Source organism: Phoxinus phoxinus (genome assembly GCF_949152265.1).
Source record: "Phoxinus phoxinus genome assembly, chromosome: 14".
NCBI classification, from domain to species: Eukaryota; Metazoa; Chordata; class Actinopteri; order Cypriniformes; family Leuciscidae; genus Phoxinus; species Phoxinus phoxinus.
In genome coordinates this window covers 503,007-515,506 of record NC_136889.1, presented here as the reverse complement: position 1 = coordinate 515,506, position 12,500 = coordinate 503,007, and the positions used below count along the sequence as shown (strand labels likewise).

Sequence of the window (12,500 nt, the reverse complement as noted above, 5' to 3'; positions counted from 1 at the left end):
CGGATCGGTGAAGAACAAACGCTCGGCGCAGACGGAGGAATGAAACACTCCAGCGCTTCAATATGGCAACAATAACTCACAGCGTGTGGATTTTGGAGCAACTTGAGAGTTTCATAGATTCATAAAATATGAGCGTCTTAAAGTCCCCCTGAAGTCCATCATTGTATCCCTTAAAGCTCATCTTTGATCACCAAAATGACAGATTAAAATGTTTTTTCCTTGAAAAATGACTCTTCATGCCTTAAAATATCTTGAATGTAACTCGACACCCTTGCCTCATTTAGTATGCGTGGTTCTATGAATATGCAAATTAGCCCTGTCTCCACTCACTCACTCAGAGATCCACTGGTTGACGATCACACGTTGATCTGATTAGATATGCGGTTCTATGAATATGCAAATGAGCCCCGCCTCCACTCACTCAGAGATCCACTGGTTGACGATCACACGTTGATCTGATTGGTCAAGGTAGTGTGTGACGTCAGAAACACCAGCGATTTCAAACCGTGTGTTTGAGACTGTCTTTGGTTCACTGCAGTTTTAAGCAGAAAATACTCAGCAATGCTGTCCACTTATGAACTTACACATGGTGTGTGTTAAAGCAGATTAATAACTCCACAGACACATAAACTACATTAAAAGCTGGATTTACACCACAGGGACTTTAAATAACCAAATAAATAAGTAAATGAACATGAATTATTAAATAAATGACCAACAATAATTGAAAACCATTTACACTGTTCAAAAATAAATGATAATTTCACGTTTTGTCCTAAAATCACCAACATCCAGCACTTTCCCACAGTTCAAAGATTTCACGAAGCCAAATAAAGTTGCGGAACAACCAGACAAACATTAACGTGCATTAAAGCTCATTAATATGCAAATGTCTTCATGTAGCTCTGAGTTTGATTGGATCTGGCAGTTTCTCTCATTATTTTAAGATCTCACCTTGGTTTCTCCCAGACTCTTAAAGCGGTGGTATAATGCCCTTTACACATGATGTACAATAACTCTCTGATGTCCCCAGAGAGTGTGTGTGAAGTTTTAGCTCAAAATACTCTTAAAAAATACTTTTATATCGCATGTTAAAGTGTCACTTTTTGAGGCTGAGCAAAAACACTGTTTTGTGTCTGTCCCTTTAAATGCAAATGAGCTGCTGCTCCCAGCACAGGGGGCGGAGCTTCAAGAGCTCATTCTTAGCAGCTGGATAACGCACTGAACACTTCAAACACTTTTAGCCTTTTCTGTTCAAACCGGAGTCAGACAATGATGGAGAGACTCAAGAAGAAGTGACAACATGTAGAAGCAACAGGACATTTCTGAATGGTTAGTTGATGCATTTATGAAGCTTATGTGTAGTTATCTTCTAGTCATTGATTAGCATATTCTGTCTTTATAATCTATAAATCGTGTTCTGGGGGCGGAGTTTATGTAAATTTTAGGGTTAGTGATGTCACCAGAAGCAAAAGTGAATGAGAACAACATCTAATATAATTAAGACAAAGCAAAGCAGAGGACCTGACCTTGGTTTCTCCCAGACACTCAGACTCGGACACCTGGTACGTGAGGTCGGTCTCCTCGAAGCCCGTGGCGCTCATGCGCTGGTCCGTGGACGGGTCGGAGCGCGGCGGCGAGTCGGGAGAGTTCAGGCAGGTTTGGATCAGAGCTTTTCCCGTCTCGCTGGTGATCATGGGCTGGAGTTTACGTGTGGCGAACGTGTAGACGTGACCCGTCTCGCTCGCTACCAACAGCAGGACTTGAGTTCCCGTGAGCGTGGAGAGCTCGTACGCCTTCAGAGAGAGAGAGAGAGAGAGAGAGAGAGAGAGAGAGAGAGAGAGAGAGAGAGAGAGAGAGAGAGAGAGAGAGAGAGAGAGAGAGAGAGAACACAACGTCAAGATATCAGCAGAACAACAGCAGCGTTTCCATTGTCGGGCCTGAAGCTCTGTCAAGTCAACTGTAGTCAAGTCAAGCCAACTCAACTCTAGTCTACTCAACTCAACGTCAACTGTAGTCAAGTCAAGTCAAGCCAACTCAACTCAACTGTAGTCTACTCAAGTCAACTGTAGTCAAGTCAAGCCAACTCAACTCTAGTCTACTCAAGCCAACTCAACTCTAGTCTACTCAAGTCAACTCAACTGTAGTCAACTCAACTCAAGTCAACAGTAGTCAAGTCAAGCCAACTCAACTCTAGTCTACTCAAGTCAAGTCAAGCCAACTCAACTCTAGTCTACTCAAGTCAACTCAACTGTAGTCTACTCAAGTCAACTCAACTCAAGTCAACAGTAGTCAGGTCAAGTCAAGTCAACTCAACTCAATTCAACAGTAGTCAGGTCAAGTCAACTGTAGTCAAGTCAAGTCAAGTCAACTGTAGTCAAGTCAAGTCAAGTCAAGCCAACTCAAGTCAACTCTAGTCTACTCAAGCCAACTCAACTGTAGTCTACTCAAGTCAAGTCAAGCCAACTCAACTCTAGTCTACTCAAGTCAAGCCAACTCAACTCAAGTCAAGCCAACTCAACTCAAGTCAAGCCAACTCAACTCAAGTCAAGCCAACTCAACTCAAGCCAACTCAACTCAAGTCAAGCCAACTCAACTCTAGTCTACTCAACTCAACTGTAGTCAAGTCAAGCCAACTCAACTCTAGTCTACTCAAGCCAACTCAACTCAACTGTAGTCAAGTCAACTGTAGTCTAGTCTACTCAAGTTAAGTCAACTGTAGTCTAGTCTACTCAAGTTAAGTCAACTGTAGTCTAGTCTACTCAAGTCAACTCAACTCAAGTCAACTGTAGTCAAGTCAAGCCAACTCAACTCTAGTCTACTCAAGCCAACTCAACTCTAGTCTACTCAAGTCAACTCAACTGTAGTCTACTCAAGTCAAGCCAACTCAACTCAAGTCAAGCCAACTCAACTCAAGTCAAGCCAACTCAACTCAAGTCAAGCCAACTCAACTCAAGTCTAGTCTACTCAACTCAAGTCTAGTCTACTCAACTCAACTGTAGTCAAGTCAAGCCAACTCAACTCTAGTCTACTCAAGTCAACTCAACTCAACTGTAGTCAAGTCAACTGTAGTCTAGTCTACTCAAGTTAAGTCAACTGTAGTCAAGTAACAAATTAGTAAACAAAATAATTGAATGGAATCTGTTGCTGCAGTTATATGCAGACATTTATTAATCTTAGTAAAAAGTTTATTTAAACTAACATTTACTAATACATGTACTAATTAAAATCCGAAGTTCTATCTGTTATATTTTTCATTGGACCAGATATAACATGATCCATTGTATTTTTATTACCTACTGTTATCAAAGATTAAAATATACTGTAACAAATAAATGCTGCGTTAAAATTAACGTTATTTGATGAACAGCTTTAAACGCAAACGTGCATCACACGTGAAAACAATGCTCACTGGATCGACATGAAGTCAAGTCACCTATATTTATATAGTGCTTTTAACAATACAGACAACACAGTCTCTCATATCAGCAACAATAATGGGCCATCTTGGTTAATGTTTCAGAAATGTTTAAATGAGAAGAGTTACCAACCCCTCAAAATTCTTTATATAGCCTACTGTAGATCCGGGTGTCGGTCTTTCAGGTGCTTTGCTATAGTGGTGTTAGCGCCTTTTGTTAGCACTGTTCTGTAGCATCTCTTGCATATTGGCTTGCTTGTGTCCATCGGCTTTCCATGTTCATTTGCTTCATATCCAAAATATTTCCAGATAGCACTCCTGCTGTTTTCTTTATCGACCAAAGGCGGTCGCGTCGGCGCCGCCCTCGCCATCTTTCCTTTCACTTCAGTTTTGTTAGTGAATGAGACGAGTGCGAGGGACAACACGCCTTTGGAGAGAAGTGAAAGTGACAGCTCGGCTAGTAGCCTATCGGTGTATCGATACTTTGGGAAATTAATATTGGTACCGTTCAGATATTTCAGTATCGATATTTATCGGAATATCGATATTTTTGACAACAATAGTCAAGTCAAGTCAAATTAACTGTAGTCAAATTAACTGTAGTCAAGTCAACTGTAGTCTACTCAAGTCAAGTCAAGCCAACTCAACTCTAGTCTACTCAAGTCAACTCAACTGTAGTCAAGTGAACTGTAGTCTAGTCTACTCAAGTTAAGTCAACTGTAGTCAAGTCAAGCCAACTCAACTCTAGTCTACTCAAGTCAACTCAACTCAACTGTAGTCAACTGTAGTCAAGTCAACTGTAGTCAAGTCAACTGTAGTCTACTCAAGTCAAGCCAACTCAACTCTAGTCTACTCAAGTCAACTCAACTCAAGTCAACTGTAGTCAAGTCAAGCCAACTCAACTCAACTGTAGTCACGTCAACTGTAGTCAAGTCAACAGTAGTCAAGTCAAGTCAAATTAACTGTAGTCAAGTCAACTGTAGTCAAGTCAACTGTAGTCAAGTCAACTGTAGTCAAGTCAAGTCAAATTAACTGTAGTCTAGTCAACTGTAGTCTAGTCTACTCAAGTCAAGTCAACTGTAGTCAAGTCAAGTCAGCTGTAGTCAAGTCAAGTCAAGTCAACTGTAGTCTACTCAAGTCAAGTCAACTGTAGTCAAGTCAACTGTAGTCAAGTCAACAGTAGTCAAGTCAAGTCAAATTAACTGTAGTCTAGTCTACTCAAGTCAAGTCAACTGTAGTCAAGTCAAGTCAAGTCAACTGTAGTCAAGTCAAGTCAAGTCAACTACAGTTGACTTGACTCAAGTCAAGTCAACTGTAGTCAAGTCAACAGTAGTCAAGTCAAGTCAAATTAACTGTAGTCAAGTCAACTGTAGTCTAGTCTACTCAAGTCAAGTCAACTGTAGTCTAGTCTACTCAAGTCAAGTCAACTGTAGTCTAGTCTACTCAAGTCAAGTCAACTGTAGTCAAGTCAAGTCAAGTCAACTGTAGTCAAGTCAAGTCAACTGTAGTCAAGTCAACAGTAGTCAAGTCAAGTCAAATTAACTGTAGTCAAGTCAACTGTAGTCTAGTCTACTCAAGTCAAGTCAACTGTAGTCTAGTCTACTCAAGTCAAGTCAACTGTAGTCTAGTCTACTCAAGTCAAGTCAACTGTAGTCAAGTCAAGTCAAGTCAACTGTAGTCAAGTCAAGTCAACTGTAGTCAAGTCAAGTCAAGTCAACTGTAGTCAAGTCAAGTCAACTGTAGTCTACTCAAGTCAAGCCAACTCAACTCTAGTCTACTCAAGTCAACTCAACTCAACTGTAGTCAAGTCAACTGTAGTCAAGTCAACTGTAGTCAAGTCAAGTCAAGCCAACTCAACTCTAGTCTACTCAAGTCAACTCAACTCAACTGTAGTCAAGTCAACTGTAGTCTAGTCTACTCAAGTCAACTCAACTCAACTGTAGTCAAGTCAAGTCAAATTAACTGTAGTCAAGTCAACTGTAGTCAAGTCAAGTCAGCTCTAGTCTACTCAAGTCAACTCAAGTCTAGTCTAGTCTACTCAAGTTAAGTCAAGTCAAGTCAACTTCATCTATACAGCACTTTAACAGTATAGAGTCTCACCGCAGCTTTACAGAGTTCACAGGAGATTACAGTAACAGACAGTGTTTAGGCTTTACAGAAGCTCTAGAGTAAACTTATTGTCCAGATAAAGTGAGTTTTGATTGATTCACTTCCGTTGTAAAGATCATTAGTTATTAACTTAGTGGCCGCTAACACGACACCGTTCTAACAGAAAACACAAACTTTAGTGAGTTCCGGCCGTTCATTCGCACGACAGTGTTTGGAGCTCGAGAACACACACTATGAAACAGGATCTGGTGCAAGCACAAAAACACTTGATCATCTCAGTGTAAACTTTAAAAACGCGTCACGTTTAGTCTATAGCAGGGGTGCCCAATCCTGCTCCTGGCGATCGACTGTCCTGCACAGTTCATCTCCAACCCTAATCAAACACACCTGCCTGTAATTTTCAAGTGATCCTGACGTGCTCTGAAGACCTTAAAGCTAGGGTAGGTAATCCTGTTCAGAAACTTTTTTTTATACTGGGTGAAATGGTCCTTCCATCCTGATAGTAGTCAATACATTATGTGTTCAGAAAAAGGAATGAAAAAAATCTGACCTCTGTAACAGAGTGTAAAAACTCTGACCAATCACTGCCATTCGGTGCGAATGTAAAGAAGAACCAATCAGATGCCTTCATGTCTCGTGCCCGAGCACCACTGCGTGCACAGAAGTGATGCGCGGGTCAATGTATAAACAACCCATATAATGGAAACGATTGGCTATGAGCTACGTACAGGCGCATTTGATAGACATTCTTAGCACCCAATAAACGGCGCCGGGCATTCGTAAACCACGCCTCAAATACGAGAAAATGAACATGTGGTTCCCAGACCCAAGTCTCAACGAGAATTGGGTCTGGCGTTAGCCAGGCTAGAGCTCGTACGCCCCGGAGAGAAATCACACCGCCATTATTTTCACTCCATAATCACTCCTGTTATTCCCGTTATCGGCCTGATAAGAAAAATTTGGCCGATATAAAAAAGCCGATAAATGATGCATTGTTTCCTTCAGCTGAGACGCTTCAGATGCGCACGGTTCAATATGATGGCTTTAAAACGCTTGAAATCACTTCAAACTGTTCAGAGCAACAAGTCTGTCATATCGGCTGCATAACATTATCATGAGAACATCATCGTTGTGTGTTTGGGACGGGGCTGTTAATGGGGACACTTGTGTTTTTGTATTCAGGCTCTGTATAAAAACAAAAAATTTGGATGTATTGGCCAATATATCGGTGTTCAAATATAAAGAATTATATTCAGAATGATCTGATCCCGAACACACACTTCATCAGATATGAGACATTCACATCCAGCTGTAAAGCAGCTCTACAGGAGACGACAGGTCTGGGTTGTAAAAGTGCTGCCAGCGTTTCTCCGCTGAGACTGAAGCGTTTGCTCCGAGACTCACTTCTCATCAGTGTTTACTAACAGACACCAGTGCAAGTCGAGAGAGGGTTGAACTGGGTCCAGACGACACACACACACACACACTGTGAGATAAGACTCTATTAATAGACGCGTCAGTGATAGAGCTGAAGGAGAACGCTGGAATCATCATGAGAATAACCAGCATTAATGAGGCAATAATGACGAGAAGATCAAATATCCTGTGTCATCAGATATAACACACACACACACAGGAGAAAAGGGTTTAATCCGGCACTGGATGCGTTTCAGACTCGTTTCCAGTGATGGTGTGTGTAATACGTGTATTTCGTCAGATTCCCTCACGTTTTTAACTGGTTTATTATTAAAACACTCTAAACGTTACAAAACTTTCTGAGTCTCTCCAGGGAATGTTCTCAATGGCAGAGTTTAGTAGACACACACACACACACACACACACACACGTTCATGAAATACAGCATTTTACCACAAAATTGAAAATGACCAATATGTTCTACTAACTCAAGAAGCGTGAGGACAGAAACAATATCGACAGGCGCTAAACACCTCGACCCCTGGTAATATAATAAAACCAGTCTGCAACTTTACGGACCGTTCCTGAACCACAAACACAACTGATGACAACACACACTCAAGTTACAAAACACCACGCGTGTTTTTTGCAGTATTCACTCATCGAATACATTATTATATACTATGTTTTTGCTGTTATATGTTAGTTTATGTCTTTCATAATGCACCTTCTAAAGCTTTTTACTGTTAAATAAGGAGGATATCACAGGCCTTTAAACTGCAGCATCTCCTCCTCCACGGCCTTTCTAGAGCAGAGTCAGTGATCATCCTGAAGCTCATATTATCCTGAAGTAAAAGCGCTGTTCTGTGGTGTTCTGTGGTGTTCTGTTCTGTGGTGTTCTGTGGTGTTCTGTGGTGTTCTGTTCTGTGGTGTTCTGTGGTGTTCTGTGGTGTTCTGTTCTGTGGTGTTCTGTGGTGTTCTGTTCTGTGGTGTTCTGTTCTGTGGTGTTCTGTGGTGTTCTGCGGTGTTCTGTGCTGTTCTGTGGTGTTCTGTTCTGTGGTGTTCTGTGCTGTTCTGTGGTGTTCTGTGGTGTTCTGTGCTGTTCTGTGGTGTTCTGTGGTGTTCTGTGGTGTTCTGTGGTGTTCTGTGCTGTTCTGTGGTGTTCTGTGGTGTTCTGTGGTGTTCTGTTCTGTGGTGTTCTGTGGTGTTCTGTGGTGTTCTGTTCTGTGGTGTTCTGTGGTGTTCTGTTCTGTGGTGTTCTGTTCTGTGGTGTTCTGTGGTGTTCTGTGCTGTTCTGTGGTGTTCTGTTCTGTGGTGTTCTGTGCTGTTCTGTGGTGTTCTGTGGTGTTCTGTGCTGTTCTGTGGTGTTCTGTGCTGTTCTGTGCTGTTCTGTGGTGTTCTGTGGTGTTCTGTGGTGTTCTGTGGTGTTCTGTGCTGTTCTGTGGTGTTCTGTTCTGTGGTGTTCTGTGGTGTTCTGTTCTGTGGTGTTCTGTTCTGTGGTGTTCTGTGGTGTTCTGCGGTGTTCTGTGCTGTTCTGTGGTGTTCTGTTCTGTGGTGTTCTGTGCTGTTCTGTGGTGTTCTGTGGTGTTCTGTGCTGTTCTGTGGTGTTCTGTTCTGTGGTGTTCTGTGGTGTTCTGTGGTGTTCTGTGCTGTTCTGTGGTGTTCTGTGGTGTTCTGTGGTGTTCTGTGGTGTTCTGTGCTGTTCTGTGGTGTTCTGTGGTGTTCTGTGGTGTTCTGTGGTGTTCTGTGCTGTTCTGTGGTGTTCTGTGGTGTTCTGTTCTGTGGTGTTCTGTGCTGTTCTGTGGTGTTCTGTGGTGTTCTGTGGTGTTCTGTGCTGTTCTGTTCTGTGGTGTTCTGTGGTGTTCTGTGGTGTTCTGTGCTGTTCTGTGGTGTTCTGTGCTGTTCTGTGGTGTTCTGTGCTGTTCTGTGGTGTTCTGTGCTGTTCTGTGGTGTTCTGTGCTGTTCTGTGGTGTTCTGTGGTGTTCTGTGGTGTTCTGTGCTGTTCTGTGCTGTTCTGTTCTGTGGTGTTCTGTGGTGTTCTGTTCTGTGGTGTTCTGCGGTGTTCTGTGCTGTTCTGTGGTGTTCTGTTCTGTGGTGTTCTGTGGTGTTCTGTTCTGTGGTGTTCTGTGGTGTTCTGTGGTGTTCTGTTCTGTGCTGTTCTGTGGTGTTCTGCGGTGTTCTGCGGTGTTCTGTGCTGTTCTGTGGTGTTCTGTTCTGTGGTGTTCTGTGGTGTTCTGTTCTGTGGTGTTCTGTGGTGTTCTGTGGTGTTCTCTGGTGTTCTGTGGTGTTCACTGGTGTTCTGTGGTGTTCACTGGTGTTCTGTGGTGTTCTCTGGTGTTCTCTGGTGTTCTCTGGTGTTCTGTGGTGTTCTGTGGTGTTCTGTGGTGTTCTCTGGTGTTCTGTGGTGTTCTGTGGTGTTCTGCGGTGTTCTGTGCTGTTCTGTGGTGTTCTGTTCTGTGGTGTTCTGTGGTGTTCTGTGGTGTTCTCTGGTGTTCTGTGGTGTTCACTGGTGTTCTGTGGTGTTCTGTGGTGTTCTCTGGTGTTCTGTGGTGTTCTGTGGTGTTCTGTGGTGTTCTGTGGTGTTCTGCGGTGTTCTGCGGTGTTCTGCGGTGTTCTGCGGTGTTCTGCGGTGTTCTGTGCTGTTCTGTGGTGTTCTGTGGTGTTCTGCGGTGTTCTGCGGTGTTCTGCGGTGTTCTGTGGTGTTCTGTGGTGTTCTGCGGTGTTCTGTGGTGTTCTGCGGTGTTCTGCGGTGTTCTGTGCTGTTCTGTGCTGTTCTGTGGTGTTCTGTGGTGTTCTGTGGTGTTCTGCGGTGTTCTGCGGTGTTCTGTGCTGTTCTGTGGTGTTCTGTGGTGTTCTGTGGTGTTCTGCGGTGTTCTGCGGTGTTCTGCGGTGTTCTGCGGTGTTCTGTGCTGTTCTGTGGTGTTCTGTGGTGTTCTGTGCTGTTCTGTGGTGTTCTGTGGTGTTCTGTTCTGTGGTGTTCTGTGGTGTTCTGTGGTGTTCTGTGCTGTTCTGTGGTGTTCTGTGCTGTTCTGTGGTGTTCTGTGGTGTTCTGTGCTGTTCTGTGGTGTTCTGTTCTGTGGTGTTCTGTGGTGTTCTGTGGTGTTCTGTGGTGTTCTGTGGTGTTCTGTGCTGTTCTGTGGTGTTCTCTGGTGTTCTGTGGTGTTCTGTGCTGTTCTGTGGTGTTCTCTGGTGTTCTGTGGTGTTCTGCGGTGTTCTGTGGTGTTCTGTGGTGTTCTCTGGTGTTCTGTGGTGTTCTGTTCTGTGGTGTTCTGTGCTGTTCTGTGGTGTTCTGTGGTGTTCTGTGGTGTTCTGTGCTGTTCTGTGGTGTTCTCTGGTGTTCTGTGGTGTTCTGTGGTGTTCTGTGCTGTTCTGTGGTGTTCTCTGGTGTTCTGTGGTGTTCTGCGGTGTTCTGTGGTGTTCTGCGGTGTTCTGTGCTGTTCTGCGGTGTTCTGTGCTGTTCTGCGGTGTTCTGTGGTGTTCTGTGGTGTTCTGTGCTGTTCTGTGGTGTTCTGTGCTGTTCTGTGCTGTTCTGTGGTGTTCTGTGGTGTTCTGTTCTGTGGTGTTCTGTGGTGTTCTGTGGTGTTCTGTTCTGTGGTGTTCTGTGCTGTTCTGTGGTGTTCTGTGCTGTTCTGTGGTGTTCTGTGCTGTTCTGTGGTGTTCTGTGGTGTTCTGTGCTGTTCTGTGCTGTTCTGTGCTGTTCTGTGCTGTTCTGTGGTGTTCTGTGCTGTTCTGTGGTGTTCTGTGGTGTTCTGTTCTGTGGTGTTCTGTGGTGTTCTGTGGTGTTCTGTTCTGTGGTGTTCTGTGGTGTTCTGTGGTGTTCTGTGCTGTTCTGTGGTGTTCTGTGCTGTTCTGTGGTGTTCTGTGGTGTTCTGTGCTGTTCTGTGGTGTTCTGTGCTGTTCTGTGGTGTTCTGTGCTGTTCTGTGCTGTTCTGTGGTGTTCTGTGCTGTTCTGTGCTGTTCTGTGCTGTTCTGTGGTGTTCTGCGGTGTTCTGTGCTGTTCTGTGGTGTTCTGTGGTGTTCTGTGGTGTTCTGTGGTGTTCTGTGCTGTTCTGTGGTGTTCTGTGGTGTTCTGTGGTGTTCTGTGGTGTTCTGTGGTGTTCTCTGGTGTTCTGTGGTGTTCTGTGGTGTTCTGCGGTGTTCTGTGCTGTTCTGTGGTGTTCTGTGGTGTTCTGTGCTGTTCTGTGGTGTTCTGTGCTGTTCTGTGGTGTTCTGTGCTGTTCTGTGCTGTTCTGTGGTGTTCTGTGCTGTTCTGTGCTGTTCTGTGCTGTTCTGTGCTGTTCTGTGGTGTTCTCTGGTGTTCTCTGGTGTTCTCTGGTGAGGAGCAGCTGTGAACGAGTTCGTCACGTCTGCGTTTGCTCAGCTGTCGAGTCTCACACACCAGACATCACTCAACTACAACTATACTACTGCTAACACATGTGTGTGTGTGTGAGTGTGAGAGAGAGTGTGTGTGTGTGTGTGATGCACACAAAACTAACTTTACACAATAATTACATGTGCATTTGGCAGGCGCTTTCATCCAAACGGACGTCAGCATGTGGAGGGAATCATGGTGTTGTGCACTGGTGTAAGGAGACCCTCATATCTCTGAATATAACTGAACACACGACACTATATTATTGCGATACGCCACGACATATGATAAAAGGTTAACAAAAAAATTACTTTTGTACAAATACATTTGTTATACGCTTTCATCCAAAGCACATCGGCTCTTGCTTTCCATGTAGAACTGATGCAGTTTTTACAATGTCGTTTTGTGCACTTCAACCCCGTACACATAAGGTGCGCAAGAGAGTCTGTGGCGGACCATCTGTCGGCTTGAGGCTTGATCTGGGCACTGCCGCCACTGGCTTTGTCTTGCGAAGTTGAGGACATTTAATATTCAGCAATATCATTGATCTCCCGCACTGACAGCATTATATGAGATCTGAGCTGAGCTGCACGATGACATATATATATATATAAATGAACTAAGTTAATAACTTTTTTACAACAGAAATGAACATCACTGAACTTACTAAAGCTGGACTGACGCTGTTCTCTTGTGGACACACACTCTGCTGCATTATTGTCCTGTTATCTCTGTGAAGCGGCTCTGAAGCGCTGTGTTTAAAGCTTCTCCGCAGCGGTCTGAGAGTGTGTGTGTGTGTGTGTGTGTGAGCGCTGTGGAGCTGCCGCTCGGTAATAGAGAATGTCAGTCGCTGCTGGCTCTATTTAAAGCTCAGTCTGTGACTTCAGATCAACTACTGAAGGACAACACATGTGACTGACAGAACGAGACCCACACACACCCAACACACACGACTCGTTCACTCCGGCGATCCCTCCACCGGGTCCAGCGTACAGCAGGAGCTCAGAGAACTCATGAACTACAGTAATCATACGCATCCAGGGTTCATGAAGCCTTCTGGAGACAAACCAACATACAGCCATATTTATGCGTGGGGTCAGAGGTCATGCGTGGGGTCAGAGGTCACTCTTCCGCCAGAACTAGACTCACGTACGGCTGTTATTATAGTTTATAAAGTTATAAATATGGACTTTTTTTTGCTCC

At 44.1% G+C, this 12,500-nt stretch overlaps 1 protein-coding gene across 3 annotated transcripts in view; it reads right to left on the bottom strand.

The window, feature by feature from the left end:
• Nucleotides 1-12,500, bottom strand: part of srfb (serum response factor b) — a 35,823-nt gene that overhangs the window by 21,470 nt on the left and 1,853 nt on the right. For all 3 annotated transcript variants that reach the window (XM_079634324.1, XM_079634322.1, XM_079634323.1), the window contains exon 2: nt 1,530-1,796. In XM_079634324.1, the coding sequence (XP_079490450.1) occupies nt 1,530-1,796 (267 nt within the window). The remainder of the gene's footprint in view (nt 1-1,529; nt 1,797-12,500) is intronic.